This window comes from Pagrus pagrus (assembly GCF_965226575.1).
Source record: "Pagrus pagrus genome assembly, chromosome: 9".
Taxonomy (NCBI): Eukaryota; Metazoa; Chordata; class Actinopteri; order Spariformes; family Sparidae; genus Pagrus; species Pagrus pagrus.
In genome coordinates this window covers 7,294,912-7,312,861 of record NC_140193.1, presented here as the reverse complement: position 1 = coordinate 7,312,861, position 17,950 = coordinate 7,294,912, and the positions used below count along the sequence as shown (strand labels likewise).

Below are 17,950 nucleotides of genomic sequence, written 5' to 3'. Positions count from 1 at the left end.
GCCAGAATCATTATTTTTAGAGAAACAATGTTTAGAATTGAATTGAATTGGAAGTATTGCTCATAGTGATGAGCCCATACAGAAATATCACCTGAATCTTAAAAAATAGGGTGCAGCATATTAGGAATATACTACTGTAGCTGTAGCTGCTGGTAACTTATTAGCTCAGTTAGTTGTGCAGCTAGTGGTGCAGACTGGGAGCTTGGAGCACTGGTTGGTCTTGTTTACACCACTACCAGAGAAGTTTATTGGCTGGTTAGCATGCTAACTTCAGTAGATATCTACAGCACAATACATAGACGTCTTTGACACAGCGTCAGGGGTGGTAAGAGACATACTATATACCCACAAGACTCTTCAAACACCCCAAGAATCCAAATATATTATAGTTCATGTCATCACAGAAACTGTTGTTGAAATATTTAGACCACATACATGACAAAAGAACAGATGTGTCCAGTATCTCATGATATATTTCCTCATGAAGTATATTGAGCCCATGTTAGACCTGATAGGACGGATGTCAACAAAACTGAGAACATGCGTCAGAAATGGTCCACATCGTCCAGAGAATCCTGCTGATATCCGATCATAATATTTCTGTCTGTTTGGAGTGGCAGTGTCTCCAGAAGGGGACGTCTCTCCCTCTCTCTCCCCTCATGTCCTGTCAGCTGTTGAGCTGAGACCAAAATCTTCTTGACATAAAGGAATTGTGATGAAGATTTATATACGCAGGATATTTTAAAGCTGAAAATAAACTTGTCAGTGCTCTCTGGTGGACAAATGTAATGCATCACTGTCCCAAAACTACTTTTAACACACAGTACCTTGGCACAACATATACTGTGATACAGATACTCTATCAGACATTATTTTGGCCCATGTGACATATTGGTTGAGCTTTAAAAAACACACAACACAGCACCTCAGTTGCTTTAGGGCAATGTGTTCAGTGTGTTTGTGTGTGTGTGTGTGAGAGAGAGAGAGAGAGAGCATGTGCTTCACTAATTAGACTCGTAAAAGTAACACACAGCAACATGTTCACTAACCTGGATTTCCACATCCAAGGTTGCTACGGGAAGCAGACACAACAACACCCAACAACCATTTATTACCCTAATTGTTTACAGATGTGTTGTTTATGGATTGCTTGTTTTGCTTTTTTGTCACAGCTGAAATTCTCCAATACAGTTAAGTATTTGGATGACAGTGACACCTTGATATGAAGCTATAGAATGTGCGTTCAGGACTCTACGGTACTTTAAAGCCAAAAAAACTTCCCAAGTTTGTGATTATTTTCTGTTTCTTTAAAGGATGACACCCGCTGCAACCTCTAGATCTGCGCTGCAGAAGGTGCTGGCTCCGACAGCCCTGGCTCAGCTGGAAACATTCTTAAAGTATCACGTTGCTATTATTGGAATGAAAAAATTCCCCCTCCATTTTGGGAGGCTCCAATTCCAGTGACCCATCCCGCACGATTCTTTAACAATAATGTTTTCCCGGTCTAGTATTTCAACTAGGAAGATCTCAGCCTCTTTCCTGGAAGGAGAGAAAGAGTGGAAAACACTCCCTCGTTTTCTCAAGGAACGACTTTTGCTTTTCGTAAAGTGTTATTCAAGCACTCGTCGTACGTCAGACCGGATCAGAATGTCAGAAAGAGCTCAGAAATCAAAGGGGTGTACAGCGATAACACACTAACGCTCTCAAGCAAACTTTTAACAATTTTCTTTGCTTTGAAAAACTCTTTAACTGTTCCATCTTGGGCCCATAAAACCAGAAGGCCTACCAGGGAGCAAAGATGGCATGCAGCAGTTTGCAATCACCATCACTCTGCCTCCATGACACAAAGGGGAGACCTCCACCCAGCAAGCCTCTGATTAAAAGCAGAACATCAAATCTCATCTTTGTGCCGATGCCACGCGCAGCATGGAGAGGCCGTGCAGAGCAGCAGGTGTGTGGTATATTGCGTTTGTTTGTGTGCGCATGCCGAGGTTGTCATGGACACAGATGAGGAGCAAGTGTCTTCAGGAGCCAAAGGCATAATATGACATTCATTGTGATATAAGATTATATTTAAATGTTGTGCAAATTAGCTGTTTTCAGTTAGAGACTGAGCGCGGCAGTGATCCTGAGTGCATCTTTAAATAGACTGGTGAAATGTATGTTGTTGTATTGTTGTGTCAGTGTGTTACGAAAGGGTCAGGTGGGAATATTGTAACCTTACTGTCCTGAAGCTTTTTCTGTTCAAAAGATATGTACTGTAAAAAAAAACGTCTTGTGCAGTGGCGACAACATACTCACTGTGGAGTTTGTAGTCGCACGCAATGGGGTTTATTATCCCCGTGGTAATTTAATAGGGAAAACATTTTGGAACAATTGCTGCATCTCAACTCAGGAACAATTATCTCTATAAATAAATATTTTTTAAAATCTTAATTCAATAATAAAAGAACAATAGAAAGAACAATAACACTCACCTCATCCTTATTTATATCAACCAACCCCAAAGATATTTTGACAAATATCCCCAACTGGGGATTTTTTGGTAGCGCTAACAACCACATGTTGTAGCCTCGCTAAGAAAAACAATATTTTTTCATGGACTCATGTTGTGTTTGCAGAGTATTTGGAAAACAATGGGGTCCTCGCACTCAGTGCCAAAGAAATGAGTCCTAAAACCCAGAAATATATATTTTTTTGCACTTCCAGTTGCCTCATTTCAAAGTAAATAGGTTTTTTGCCTTGAATAAGTTTGTGGTTAACATAATTTTCACCTCTTGTTTTGCGACATAAAATACGTCTGTAACAACCCCACATTTTAATTATAAAGTGTTCAAGTGTGTTAGAAACTGTGGTTGCTAACGAGTGGCTAAATGAGAGTGCAGAAGTTGTCGGGGAAGTTAAACATCATCACGCTGAACACAAAGACTTTACAGACGGACTTTAGTTTCAAACTATTTAAGATCTAACTTTTCACATCATAGATCCATCAACTTATAGTAAAGTGTGTATAGTATAGTGTGGTGCAAAGCTCAGTGATGGTGATGTTACACAATCTTGATGCTGTTTGTTTGTAGCCTAACACTAGCTTTTAACTTCTGGCGATTTCATTTACGCTTCAAAAATCATAAAAGGTGGTGCTCATCTGTGAAGATTATCTTGCTGAACAAAGGTGGGCGACCGGTAGGTGACCTCTGACCCAAGTTCTGAAAACTTCAGAACCTTCTTCTTTGTAAAAGTCTTGAGTGCAAAACTGAGATGATTGTGTTATCATCATGTTATACAAGAATAACCATCAGTGTATTCTCCTGTGTTACAGTACAAACACACACACCATCACATATGCAAGTCGTAACGCTGCTGCTGCTGCTGCTGCTGTTTAATGATTGAATTACCAAGCTTAAGTTAATACTCAGCGTGCAGCCTGTCATGTTTTATTCACTGCACATGATGTATGAAATTATTTCAATTTATTATAACAGTCACACTTCCCGAGTCCTTCCAGTATACACATGTGTATAACCCTGAGATTGGCAGGAACTCACACATGTGCAAGTCATCAAACTTTTACGCAAGTTAATCAAGCTGACCTAAAAACCTTTCATGAAACTATGAGCGAATGTGTTTTCCTTCCAGTCTGACTCATACCCCATCCTGACAGACTCTGGGGTTTCAAGATATTGAACAGGCCCCTCGTCGATCGGAGCTGTTGGGGAGAGAGCGGGGGAGAGCGTGCAGGACAGACACCCACCGTTCGTTAATGCGCACATCCTGCTGCGAAGGCGGGTCGCCCTGGAGACCAGACGTAGGTATCCTAGCAGGAGTGCAGAGAAGATGTGCATTGCCCCGCGAGCACCTTGTCAGGGAGGAGCTGTTTGTGTGGATCGTGTTATTGAGTGGGAGGAACATGTAGGGGCACGTCTGACTGCCTCGTGATGGTTTTATAGCCAGAGGTCATCGATGGAACAGTGGCAAACTAAGTCCTGTGGCCTGAGAGGTGATGGTTCAAATCCCCAGAAGATGTAGCATAGCAGTGATAAAAATTACCCTTCAATTCACTTTAAAACTTCAAAACTGCCTCATTGGAGCAGTTTAAGACTCATGATGTACCAGAAAGCTATCAAATACATCAATAAAAAACTTTTATTAGTCGCATTGGGAAATTCTGTAAGCATTGCATCATGAGGCAGGTTGTGGTTTCAGAGCTCAGTAAAAACTCCAAATAAATGTTTCATCCTTGTCAGGATTTGGATCACAGTTCCTTTGATCAAAACCAAAAGAAAAAGAACAAATGAATATGGAAAACATGTGTTGCTCAATCTGAAAATAAGACTGTTTTGTCCTTAAGGATCACTTTGTCAATACTGAGATTGGGAAATTAGATCTAAAATATTACACACTGTACAAAGTTTTATTGTATTTTAACACACAACGACAATAGTGTTTATCTAAATGGACCCACCTGCAGAAACTCTTAAATTAATTTGCATCTCTTCTAATAGATATTGAGCAGTGTGAACGGAGATGTTTTAATCCATTTTAACCTCCTTAACTCTCTTTTATTAGACAGTGAGCGATACAAATATAGGTGTTTTAATTGAAATGATGTTACTGCTATTAATTTATGTTGAATGCAAAATCGCTTTTATTGTTTTAAACGTGCCGCAATCTAAAAAACTAGTGTATTGTTTTTATATTTGGTGTTATCTGGGCGTTATTTAAAAAAAAAAAAAAAAAAAAACACAGCTTGCTCTCAATGGCCTCCCATGTTTAAAGGGGCACTGTGTATTTTTTTTTCATTATTATTATTTTTGAAACAGTGTAAAAGTATGAAATCGTGTTGTCCTTTAAGGTCAGTTTGTTTATTCAGTCGTGAAAACAAAAAGAGTTTGTTTATTTAGTTTGTTTAGTCATAAAAAAACAATCATTGAAGCTTTTTCTCTTCTGATTAAAATGTGTTCCCCAAAACTACATACTGCCCCTTTAAATAAAGGTAAAGATAATGATGATGAGGATGATGATGAAGGTACACCCTCCTATTAAGCCTGATTTGATTTCTTGATTCATCCCCTTCTTTAGCTTTAGGTTCATTTCAATGTTGATATTAATGTAAAACTGCTTCGTATTACAGCGACAGCAGCGTCACAGCCAATGTCCTGACAGAAAATGATTCACTGGCGCCATCCAGAGGTCGATCAATGACAATGACACAAAAACTGGAAACACTGAAGGAAAAAACTTTAATTGAATTTGAAACATCGCTGAATCCAATATTTACAGATTTTCTTCAGTGTAGTAAGAAGTAAAGGCACAGACATGGTTGGAGTAACTGCGAATGTTGGTTTGAGTTTTTTCTCTTTGAGCCAAAGCTGTTACAAATAATACACATTACAACAGTGTTATGGTGGCAAAGTGCCATTACCAATTAATTGAGCAGTTTGCCAAACAAAATTGCAATTTATTTACATTCAATAACATTTTTTATATTGAGATAATTTGCCGTTATCTTCAAGTGTCTCAATAAAAAGTAGAATATCTCAATTTGTAGGAAAAATAACATATTTCTCATGGGTAGTTGTAATAAAGATCTGATCAAAATGGAGGTAAAATGCCCCAAAACCTTAAATAACACAGTTGCTTTATATTGATGTAAGATTCTGAAAAGAAAACAACATTTTCATTTATTAGGCAGTAATAGGCAGCCATTCATGTGTTAACTATCCAGGTTTGTGTCATCTGGAGCCAGAAAAGCTGCCAAAAACTTGATTTACAGAGTTTTCACTTCCCTCCACAAGTTTCCTCACATTCTCTCCATCTTAACGGATCCTGCTGGAGCTCTCTTTAAATTCTTTCTCGTTTTCAGGAGCCGATACACAACAAAGATCATACCAAGTGCACTCACAAGAAGGAATGCAAAGATGACATAAAGTGCGACTTCAGCATCATGAGGTGTAAGTTTCAGACCCAGGAAGTCCACCATGTTTGGAGGCAGAACAGGGACAGATGTATGTGCAGTGATATCTGGTGTGGGCATCGTGGGAGCACTTGTAGCTGTTGAAAGACAAGTAGAAACAAGGAAAATTAAATTTTTTCTTTCCTGTTCACCTTATGTTTTTCATTTAGATCAGATCTGTTTAAAATATATATATATATTTTTGTTTTCTTTCTCTCCAGAATTAAAATCTAGCCCCTTCATGCATGGTGTGGACAGATATTTTGAAGCCATTTTTAATCATTTAGGCAGGAGTGCCATGTCTAAATCAGATGGTGGATCCTTAAAGCCTTGATATTACCTTTGTCATTTTTGAGATATAACATAATAAATTCAATGACAGAATGTTAAATCCTCCTCTGAGAAAACGAAACAGGAAAAAAGTATATTTTTAACTAAATAAGATTGAAGATAGGCCCTTCTTTTTTAAGATTTCAATAATCATTTAGGGGTTAGTGTCCTAAATCCTATAATAATCACATCGTCTTTGAATGTCTGGACTCAGCATTACATTACCTGCAGGTTCAGGGTTCAAACACTCATGGGGCCCGAGGGCCGGGTCTGGGAAGCCATTGCAGGTGATGATGGTGGCGTAGCGAGAAGCTGAGTTTTTAGGGATGCGAGGAAGAGCGGGGTCAGAGCGGTTCACGAAGAAAAGTCCAAATCGCTCGGAGTAGCCAGCAGCCCACTCAAAGTTGTCCATTAACGACCAGGCTGTGTAGCCTCTCAGATCAACTCCATCCAGAACAAGAGCTGAAAGATCAACAGTTACAGCTACATTTAACAAACCTTGTCCTAAATAGAGCTTTGTGTCTTGTCTCTTATTGACCTGTACATTTAAAAGATATGTATGCAAAACAAGGCTCACTTGTACAAAAGTAATAACATGTTAGATACTTGTCTTTTACTGTCTCCGGTACCTTTCAGGGCCTGGTTAATGTAGTTTTCATAGTAGTGCTTTCTGTGGATGTCATTCAAGTCCACCGCTCCTCGTTCTGAGATCCCGTTCTCTGTGACGTAGACAGGTGGATTTCCATACTCATCCTTGATGAACTTGAGGATTTTCCTGAATCCAAATGGAGTGATCTTTAACCAGAAGGAGCCAGAGCCAATCCAGGTGCGGTCGTGGGTTACGCCACTGCCCCTGGATTTTGGATTAGACATTGGCTCAGCATTAGTCAAATATTGTATGTTAGATATATTTCAGCATCTACTTTTGTGGCCATGTGATGTAGGTGTTTCGTTTTAAATGCAATTAAATATAATTTTTGTTGCAGGGGCGATCTTGGTCAAAACAGTGAAAACAAAAGATGTAGTTCGGTAAAGTCAAGGAGTAAAGTGGAATCTTAAAGGTGCTGTAGCCCAGGAGGTAGGGGGTTGTTGAGTAATTGAAAGGTTGCTGGTTCGATTCCCTGGCTCCCCTGCCTGCATGTTGAATGCATGTATTTTGAGCAAGATACTGGAACCCAAATTGCTCCTGATGAGCAGGTCGGCACTTTGCATGGCAGCTCCAGCGCTTTGAGTAGACTGAAATAGCGTTATAGTTAAACAACCATCACTGCTGATGAAAATCTGCATGTTCAAATTATTCAAATTATGTAGCCACATTCACTGACTTCATTTTTAGACAATTCCAACCTACCTATCACCTTCATAATCCTGCTGATTACCCAGATCAACTGGGTATGAAAGAACTGTGGTGTAATGGTTGAAGCCAAAGTAATCGTGAGAGCCTTTGATCCTCTTGATTTCCTCAGGGGTGAACTCAGGAAGCCTATATTAGAGAGAAGAAGAGTTTTCTTCAAAACCCAGTCCAGAACTTCTCTTTAAACATGCATTTACTGAGAAACTGTTTTTCATTTACCGTGATTTAGGGAGACCTGCAGCAAGGCTTCTTTTGCGAATAAGTGTTTTCATCAATTCAGGATAGTCACCGTTGAAGATGGGATGGGCAAACCAGCCAATGAAGAACTGCAGGATAAAATATATGTTATATGATTCTTATAAGTTGCTTTGGATACCGGTTGTGTGGGTTACACCATGCAACTGAAAAGGTTTTGCTGAAAGCAGCTCAATCTCCTTTTCATATGCTGTTTTGACACTATCTAAACTTTTCTGGGGGAAAAAAAAGTGTCAGTGTCTACCTGCAAGTAGCGGTTGGCTGCATCCACATCCTCCTGCTTGTATGGGTTCCTCGGCTCCGTCCAGTCAGAATTGATGGTAATGGAGATGACTCCACGCTGTGTTGCTCTGTACTTGTCATTGTAGAGGTGCCAGGCCTCAGCGTGGGCCTTGATCAGGTTGTGAGCTGCGATATACTGCTTTCCCACAATGCCTGAAACATTTGAGGTGTTATTGACATTGTTGCTATTCATCATTACAGAGTATAAAGTTTTCAGATAAGGCGTTTCCCACAAAACTTTTTCTTCTAAGGTGGATTCTTTCTTCTATAATACTAGTGTTGCTAAAGTTACATTAAAAACATGATAGTTATATACAGTCAATTGAGTAACCATGAGTAAAATATTGGTAAAGCACATTAAATAACAATTATTCTCCGATTACAGCTTTGATTCACTTTGTAAAAGTTTCTCTTACACCCTGATCCAAAAGAAATTTGTTTCATTACCTGGGGCAAAGGTACCATATCCATAGCCAAGGTTGGCTACAATGTAGGGTTCGTTTAGAGTGATCCAGAACTTCACTCTGCTTCCAAGTCGGCTGAATAAAACATCGGCATAATCTCTGAATCTCTGGACGATGGTTTCATTCTGCCAACCTCCGACTTTTTGTAGAGCCAGGGGGAGGTCCCAGTGGTACAGGGTCACCTGAGAAACAGATGAGAGGAAATTTGAACTACAATACTGGGTGATGTTTTCCCTATGGAGCCCAATTGTATTTTGCTAAGACAAGATATGCACTTCTAATGTTCTTGATACTAGCATTAGGAGCCATCAAATTAACAAATGTCCAAATACATTACTACATATAGAAAACATTAGTAGCTATGAACAACAGCATTGCCTACCTGGGGCTGAATATTAGCAGCTTCCAGGGCATCCAGTAATCTAAGGTAGTAGTTCAGTCCGGCTTCGTTGATGTGGTTGTTGGTGCCATCAGCAAGCACTCTGGGCCAGGACACAGAGAAGCGATAGTGGGTCACCTTCAGCTTCTTCAGCACGGCCACATCCTCGTCAATCTTGTTGTAACTGTCACAAGCAATATCGCCATTGTCACTGTCGTCTGTCCTAAAAGGGGTGTGGGCAAACTTGTCCCAGATGCTCAGTCCCTTTCCATGGGCTCTCCAGCTCCCTTCAATCTGAAATGAAAGTTTGTGCTTCATGCCTGTATATTGATACAAGTGCACTCTGCCATTGTAGATTAAATGCATCATCGTTACTTACCTGGTAAGAGGCACTAGCGGTACTCCAGTGAAAGGTTTTGGGAAACTGTCCATAAAGTATCTTCTCTTCATCTGGTAATGGGAAGCCATTGTCCTTCATGACTTGGTAATAATAGTGAGCAGAACGCTTGGGTGTCCTCGGCCTGCTTGGATCTGCGAAGTTGACGGAGTGCAGCCCAAAGTTTACTGTGTAACCATTGAGCCACTCAAAAGAATCCATGAGAGATGTTGCAATGTATCCTTTCACCTTCACGCCATCAAGATTATGAGCTGTGTAAAAATATGGATAGAGATAACAGAATTGAGAATGGAATAGAGAAAACCACGGGGGCATTAAACATTTTTTAGATTCAGAAATCATGTCATCAATGTCAGGAATTAGGATGAGGGGTGGTTTCCACCAGATTTTAGCTTCACGTTGCTAGATCAAGGGTACTACCAAAAAGTATAGTCTTAAACTTTAGGAACTCACCCTTCAAAGCCTCATCAACATAGGTTTTGTAGTAAAATACTCTGTCTATGTCATCAGCTGTGGTCTTGACATCTGTAGCTACTCCATTCTCAGTAATGTAAATTTCTGGATCTCCATATTCCTCTTTGATCCAGTTGAGGAGTCTTCTCAAACCCCATGCTACAGCTCTCTGATTACTGATGGCAGTAGTAGGTGAATCTGTTTCCTCTGCTTCTGTCAAGTCCTGGTCATATTGATAAGACTGAGGGTTAAGCCGAGCTGCAACATGGCCGACTATCTTTGTAGTATAATGATTTACACAGAACACATCTGCAGTTCCCTTGATGAAGTTCTTTTCTTCTTCAGTGAAGGAAGGTAGTCTTGTCTCTGGAAGACCTTGGAGCTCACTTTTGTTTCCAACTTGCCATTTCATTGCATCAGGATAGTCACCATTCTTGAAAATGGGGTGTGCAAACCAACCCAGTTGAAACTGCAGAGCGCGGTCAGCAGCCACCACTTCACGGAGAACATTAACATCTTCAGGTTCAACCCAGTCAGCATTGAGGGCAATGGACACTAGACCTCCTTGGGTTTTGCGATACTTATCATCATATGTGTGGTAAGCCTTAGCGTGTGCTTTTATAAGGTTGTGTGCAACCCTGTATGGTGCAACTCCTGGATTCTTAATATTTGGTGGGATCTGTCCAAGTCCATATCCTGACCAGGCAATTGTGTGAGGCTGGTTAATGGTCATCCAAAATTTCACTCGGTCTCCAAAGGTGGCAAAGCAAAAGTCACAAAACTCATTAAAAATGTCAATCATGTCTACATTTTCCCAGCCACCAAGGTCTTGCAAAGCTTGAGGGAGGTCCCAGTGGTAGAGTGTCACCATGGGAGTGATGTTGTACCCCACGAGGCTATCAGTGAGTCTGTTGTAGTAGTCAACACCTTTCTGGTTCAGGGAGGCACGCCGACCGTCAGGAAAGATCCTGGACCAGGACAAAGAGAATCTGTATGTCTTTACCTTCAGAGCTCGAAGCATATAGAGGTCTTCTTCAAGTCTGTTATAGCTGTCACAGGCCACATCTCCGTTTGCATTAGCAGGAATACTGCCAGGTTTGTGGGTGAATGTATCCCAGACACTGGACCCCTTCCCATCTGCATTCCAGCCTCCTTCAATCTGGTAAGCGGAAGACGATACTCCCCAACTGAAACCGTGCGGGAAAGTGCCATAGTGATAGAGTTTTCTCTGAAAATTTGATTGGCTGGAGAAGTTCCTCCAAACTATCCAGGCTTTGGATGGGACTGTGGAAGGTGGGAGTGAGGGAAGTCTATTTGGCACCATGTTTGTAAGTTCTGGTTCATGAAGTTTTTTGAAGGCAAAACCATTGTTTTCAATAACTTTGGAATAGAAGTAGGCAGACTTCTTTGGGGTCCTAGGTCTGTCAGGTAGGTCAAACATAACTTGGTGCAATCCAAAGCGTTCACTGTAGCCTTGTGGACCTTCAAAACCATCCATGAGTGACTGGGCAGTAAACCGCTGAACATTTACCTTATCCAAATGTATAGCTGGTGAGAGAATAAAGACATTCAGCAACTAAATCTTATTCAACATGAACTTGCATGACACGTTCTGAAAAAGTTGGGAAAAGCTTTGTCTAAAGTATGAATAAAGGTATATTTATATAAACAGCTCCTTTTAACACCATACCTTTCAGGGCCTCATTGATGTAGCCCTTCATGTACTCTACTCGTTGGACATCATTGAGAGTGTCCCCAGTCGGCATACCATTCCCAGTTATATGGATAGGCACTTTGGTAACAGTCAAGTATTCTGTGGAAATGTAGTTTAGAAGCCTCCGGAGACCCCAAGGTGCAGAATAGATCCAGTCAGAAGCTGTCGAGGACCATGAAGGGTCAACGTGTGCCTGGAAGTCACCCACCCCCTGAGGACCAGGGGTGCAGCCACCATCACTGCTGTTGACCAACCGGGAGGTATAGTGGTTTAATCCAAAAAAGTCTGCTGTTCCTTGTATCCTCTGGCTCTCTTCAGGAGTAAAAACTGGAAGTCTTGCAGGCACAGAGAGGGGGCATTCGTTTATTTTCTGCTCTATCTGAGTCTTGAGTGTTGAAGGATAATCTCCATCCACAAATATAGGATGTGCAAACCAGCCCAGCATGAACTGCAGGTAGCGATCTGCAGCCGCTATGTCTTCAGGTCTGGAGGGGTCCATAGGCTCAGCCCAGTCTGAGTTCAGTGCAATGCCTACTTCCCCTCCCTGTGTCTTCCTGTACTTGTCATTGTAGACATGCCAGGCCTCAGCATGGGCCTTGAGCATATTGTGAGTGGCCTGCAAATCCAAAATAAATGGTTGTGTTTAGAAGATAAGAATGACAATGATGCAGTGCATGTCTACATTATGGTTAGACCATTACTCTCACCTGATAGGAGGCAACCACATAGTCTTTCACTCCAGGGGGATGCTCACCAGTGCCATACCCAGCATGGCTCACCACCCAGGGGCTGCTGAATGTGTTCCAGGCCTTGACCCTGTCTCCAAACCTGGAGAAGCAGAAGTCTGCGTAGTCTTTGAAGGCCTCAACAATGGAAGTGCTGGTCCATCCACCATTGTCCTGGAGTGCCTGGGGCAGATCCCAGTGGTAGAGAGTGACAACAGGTTGTATGCCAGAATCAATGAGGGCATCGATCAGCTTGTCATAGTACAGAGCCCCTTTCTCTGAATGGCTGTCCCTGAAGCCTGAGGGGAAAATACGGGCCCAGGAGATGGAAAACTGGTAGGTGTTGGCATGAAGACCTCGCAACAGATAGACATCATAATCCACCTTGTGGTAACTGTCACAAGCTAAATCGGCTGTCTGATTGTCAAAAACCTTGTTTTCATGGCCAAAACGGTCCCAGATGGTCTCTCCCTTCCCACCTTCTAACCAGCCTCCTTCGACCTTGAAGGACTCACTGGAGGTGGCCCACTGGAAGCCAATAGGAAAGGATTCATTCAGGAAGGCATATCGCTCGGATGAGGTCATGGTTGCAAAATTGCTCCAGGTTTTGCAGTAGGTCGCTAAACATGATGTTTGAAGATCATTTCTGTTATTGTCACTTTGGTGTGAACGACTGAAGACAAAAGGAACAAGACATTGAAAATACAATTAAATGGAAACTTGAGGAGAAATAAAGTCAAAGTGCTTTTTGACCAATCGCCAGAATAATGAAAGTTGGCAATGTATGTTTCTGCAAATCATGGATGGACATTTCGTTATGTTGCAATTTTAAGTTTCTTTAGGTTCAGTTTTCAATTTTTTTTTCTGACAACGCTGTGCTTATAGTCTGGTCAGGTTTAGGCACAAAAAACACTTGTTTAAGGTTAGGAAATGATAATGTTTTTGCTTAAATGACCTCTTTAAGTCTCCACAAACATGGCTGGAGATGTCCTGAGGTCTCAAAAAAAAAAAAAAAATGTTTTGTTGCTACAAACACGGCTTGACATTGTCCCTAGGTTTTCCCTTAAAAATATCCAATAGTCTAGCAAATGATGAAACGCTGTGGTCCCTCATCAAATATATCCAGTGGTTCCATGCATACAAATGCTTTACCTTGCTTGTATATCCACCACCATCCCCTCTGCCTCCTGATATGAAAGTCAGGTGATATAAGTGTAATGTGAATGTGATGTGCTACCTTTTGTAGGAATGTCAACTAACTAACACTAACACGAACAAATGTTAATGTATCAGTAGTTTGCAAAAATGTGAAGACTGGGCTGCAAAAACACATGAATGAATATTGTGTAATAGTGAAGTGCCGTACATTATCTATTTTCATCTTTCTACAGACTTCCTCTGTTGTAATTTTGTGTGTGTGTTTTCTGCTCCAAGGACACACAAGAATTTTTACCGGGGTGAGTCAAGATATTTTGCAGATTAAATTCTTAATTCTCTGTATGCACAATTATACCTTTTTGGATTAGTGTCATCTGGAGCGAACATATCTTCCATGTCGAATCCAAGAACATTGTGGTCTCCATTGCTCAGTGCTGTAAAAGTATAAGAATATATCATAAATGTCATGTATCCTACAGTATGATGCATGTATCCATGGTATCAAATTTGAATCCTTGATTTGTGATGCCATGTTTCCTTACATATCATACAGTAGTTAAATGCTAGTTAAAGTCTAGCTCAAGTATGAATATATAAATGACTTTATATGAATGCAATCACAATATATCACTATTAGTTGTATTTCTGACAGGACGGCAAATCAAAGTGTATAAAGTGACCTGTGATGCAATTTTGTTTTCTACTTTGAGTTTGAGGATTACTTTTAACTAGTAAGCAACATTATTTCACTACTCTAAGGCTGTGACTCTAGATCATGGAGATTACCATTTGAGATTTTGGTATCTGACAGGAGCTCGTAAGGGGAACAGTCATCGATGTTCACCTCATAAAAGAGAATTGGCTTCTCTCCACACTTTGCCTGCAAGAAAATAGTAATGTTAAAAACAAAAAAAATCAGTTAAAGCTTGACAATTACAGAACTGAAGACTGTTAACTAAAATTTTTAATTACATTTGTACATACCAAAACATTTTGCAGTTCCTCAGCCAGGTTTTGTCCATTGGTGCAGTCATATTGAATTTTAACAGAGAGGAAATCTGAATATTTCTGAAATAGAGATTCATGTGAGAGTGTAACTGGATGTGGAAGGCCTTTAACTTTTCCCTGGCACAAATACAATCAACATACCACATTTTTATACATATGCTATTTTGATATTATGGCAACTCAGAACATGTATTATGTGCTCATGTTCTGTGTGATGATGTGATCTCACCAGTTGCTGAGTGTCACAGATGACTGGGACTTTACTGGCCGTTACACCAACTGATACTCCTCCATCTGAAACACATGACATGATAATTAACGTATTAGCTAGAGAGAGTGCATTCTCCTTTCCCCTACATCACTCCACTTCCTTATCATGAACTTTGGTACAAGTGGTCAACAGATATGGAAACCATTATCAAACACTGCCATAATTACTTCACATCTATCTATGCTCTGAGGGGAAACATAATGCACTCCGTGGAAACAAATATCCCCTTTGAGGACAATAAAAATCTATCTATCGATCAATCTGATAAAGTTTGACAGCTACAACAGGAGATAAGAAAGATGATTCAAAAATATTATTATAACCTTGACTTTCCCCATCTTACAGTCATGTTGATTAGTGCCGTAAAAAGACTGACAAGACTTTACTGAGGTCCATGTTTTAAGCAACAGTTCTGTTGTTCTGTTCTGTTCTGTTCTGAACCTTGGTTCCCAAAATTGCATCCAGGGCTTCCAGCGGGTCCCCAGCGGAGGATGAAGAAGGATTTTCAACCATTGATTCATCCATAAGTAACTCAATAACAAGATGTACAACTGTTAATCACTATTAGTCATCTTGTTGCCACTAGATGACTATAGTTCAATGTATCCATATTGTTCATATTGTAATATATTTTGGGCTAGCACTCTTCCTACGACTCTTCATAAAAATCACTTTTTTACTGGCCATATGTGAGCAGACTGTACCGTGACATGAAAAGTCAGACCTTCCCGTCTCTCTCAGTTGCCTGTACAAGCCTGTGGAAGCTTTGTTTAAAGTTTTTAAAGCAGCTAGACTCTGGATTTCTTCATGATGGACAGTCCAAAGGACTTTAAGCACATTCTCAAGTGCCTCTTCTCAGTGCCTCTCTCAGCAACAGTAGCTAATGTTAGTTTAGAAATGGGATCCACTAACACAAACTAATGACCGACTTCCAGCACCAGAGAGATGATCTACAGAGCTCCTTTAATGTTGTAAATATTAACTTTCCCAGCTTTTTAAAAAAAAAATACATTGGGCACCTTTAACTTGGACTTTTAAGGGACAAAATGAGGTATAAGAGGTTAATAAGTAGCACATTTGCCTGATGATTGACCAGATTTGTCTCCTTTTGTCTAAAGATGTTTCTAAAGTTTTATACAAGATATCATTAGCCTTCAGCACATGATGCAATGAATTGATCTCCTACCTTTCCCAGGAAACAGCTGGTGGTAACGGCGGTAGATGCTGGAGTGTGCATCAAGAGCGTTTTGCAGCTCAGCATCCCTCAGCTCATCCAGGCTGCTCAGTGTCACCCAGGAGTCTGACAGCTGTCCAAACTCTCTGAACACAAACTCAGCGTACTGTTGGAACATCTCTTTCAGCTTCTCGCTCTCCCAGCCTCCATACCGTGATCTCAGAGCTTCTGGCACTGTGGATCCATGAAGGACGACCAGAGGCTGTAGGCCCACGTCGAGCAGCTGCTTCAGCAGAGTCTGGTAACAGGTAACCACAGCCTGCTGGGGCTGACTGGACAGGCCTGTAGGTAGAAGATGAGCCCATGAGAGCGGCACTTTAAAGTGAGTAACCCCTCTGCTCTGGAGGGACTCAAAGTACTGCCATGAGCTTGGAGGAATGGGATGACTGCAGTCAAAGGTGTCTGCTCCTTTAGAGGGTTCTCCATTGCTGGTCAGAGGACCTGCAAGAAACATGGCCGGTGGTTGACCATCATGTTCCTGGCACATGCACCCATACACGCTTAGTAAACACAGAGGGAGAAGTCTCCCCAGTAACGACATATTGTCTGTGTGTGGGGAACTGAACGAGCCACTGCATGGTGAAGCTTTTATAGCAGCACTGTTTACAAGCTTGAACCTTCAGTCAAACCTGAGTTTCATGGCACTACAGTATGCAGGGGTCACCACCGCTGTGATACTTTATGGTGTTTGGTAAGAGTGGACACAGCCTTGAAAAACTTCTGATAAAACAGGTCAAACAGGAGGCAAAGATTTATGATGCTAGGTAAAAAAAAAAAAAAAAGAAGTGTGTGTGTGTGTTCAGTTGTAACAACAAACCACAGCTGCTTGTTAGGCGACATATTTTGTTTGTGTTTTGAATCTGACTTGGATTCTGAAACATAATATTTTCAAAACTTTTGTTCTTGCTCCCATTTTTCTGGAGTTCGAAAAAAAAGGAGCTAAAACTTTTCATATTCACACAAAAAGGCTTATTTTCTCAGCATTAGTGAGCACTTCTCCTTTGCCAAGATAATCCATTAACCAGACAGGGGAGGCGTATCAAGGTGCTGATAAAACATGTACTTGGTTGGTTTTATTGATGAAAATAGCAGCAAAATGTGTTGACAGCAACACATGTTGGTGAATTGGTAAATGGACTTGCCACACTTTCCACCCATTCACACACACATTCATACACTGATGGCAGAGGCTGCGTTCAAGGTGCCAACCTGCTCATCAGGCGCAATTTGGGGTTCATCTTACCCAGGGATACTTCGACGTGCAGCCATAATCTGGGGATCAAACCACCGCCCTTCCGATTACAGGACAACTTTACCTCCTGAGCCACAGCTCACCACCAGCTCCATCTACACAACACATTGATAATAAACACACAAAGACCTCTGAAAAAATATAAACACCCTTTCTGTGACTGTTGAGATAAATGTTCATGTGAATCAGAATGTGGGTCGTTTCTTGTCAGTCAAACAGTGATCAATATATTGTTTCTAGTCAAAATGGTTGAAGTAGGAAACAAAAGTGAGGGAAACAATAATTTATTATGATGTTTATATTAGTTATGCCCATCCTTTGTGATGCAAACAGCCAGATTTCCACTTCCATCCTTAACGAAATCAAAAAGACTCTTAACCTTTTTCTTAAGACTCTTAAACCTCTCAGACATTTGATCAGCCATGTTTTTACAACCCAATCTGTTGATAATACTTATACCATGATAGCTGTGAGACACTTTTGTTGGTCAAAAATGATTATGAGTAATAAAGCTGGTGTTAGAGCTACTCTTATCTTACTCTGCATTTCCTCAACCAGCAATTCAAAGTCATACTTGTGGGTTCCCCATGAACAAAACTGTCACTCTTGTGAGCATAATTTGGCTGCTAAGATGAATAAATGAAATATTTTATGACTTTACTGTCTCTTTGTTCTCACTTTTAACTAATTATGTTTTGACAACATATTTTATGGTGTTCAA

General features: G+C 40.8%; 1 protein-coding gene across 1 annotated transcript; it reads right to left on the bottom strand.

Annotated features, from left to right (window-relative positions):
- Positions 1 to 5,800: 5,800 nt before the first annotated feature.
- On the bottom strand, positions 5,801 to 16,518 carry LOC311262871 (lactase/phlorizin hydrolase-like; the record flags this gene model as incomplete). The annotated part of the gene is made up of 17 exons (XM_084362622.1): positions 5,801 to 6,051; positions 6,509 to 6,745; positions 6,913 to 7,136; positions 7,635 to 7,766; positions 7,857 to 7,963; positions 8,137 to 8,327; positions 8,622 to 8,820; positions 9,021 to 9,311; positions 9,397 to 9,665; positions 9,868 to 11,415; positions 11,558 to 12,197; positions 12,289 to 12,979; positions 13,820 to 13,898; positions 14,251 to 14,344; positions 14,449 to 14,532; positions 14,702 to 14,766; positions 15,930 to 16,518. 17 exons carry the CDS (start codon positions 16,516 to 16,518, stop codon positions 5,801 to 5,803), a joined length of 5,691 nt encoding a protein of 1,896 aa, XP_084218748.1.
- Positions 16,519 to 17,950: the final 1,432 nt, after the last annotated feature.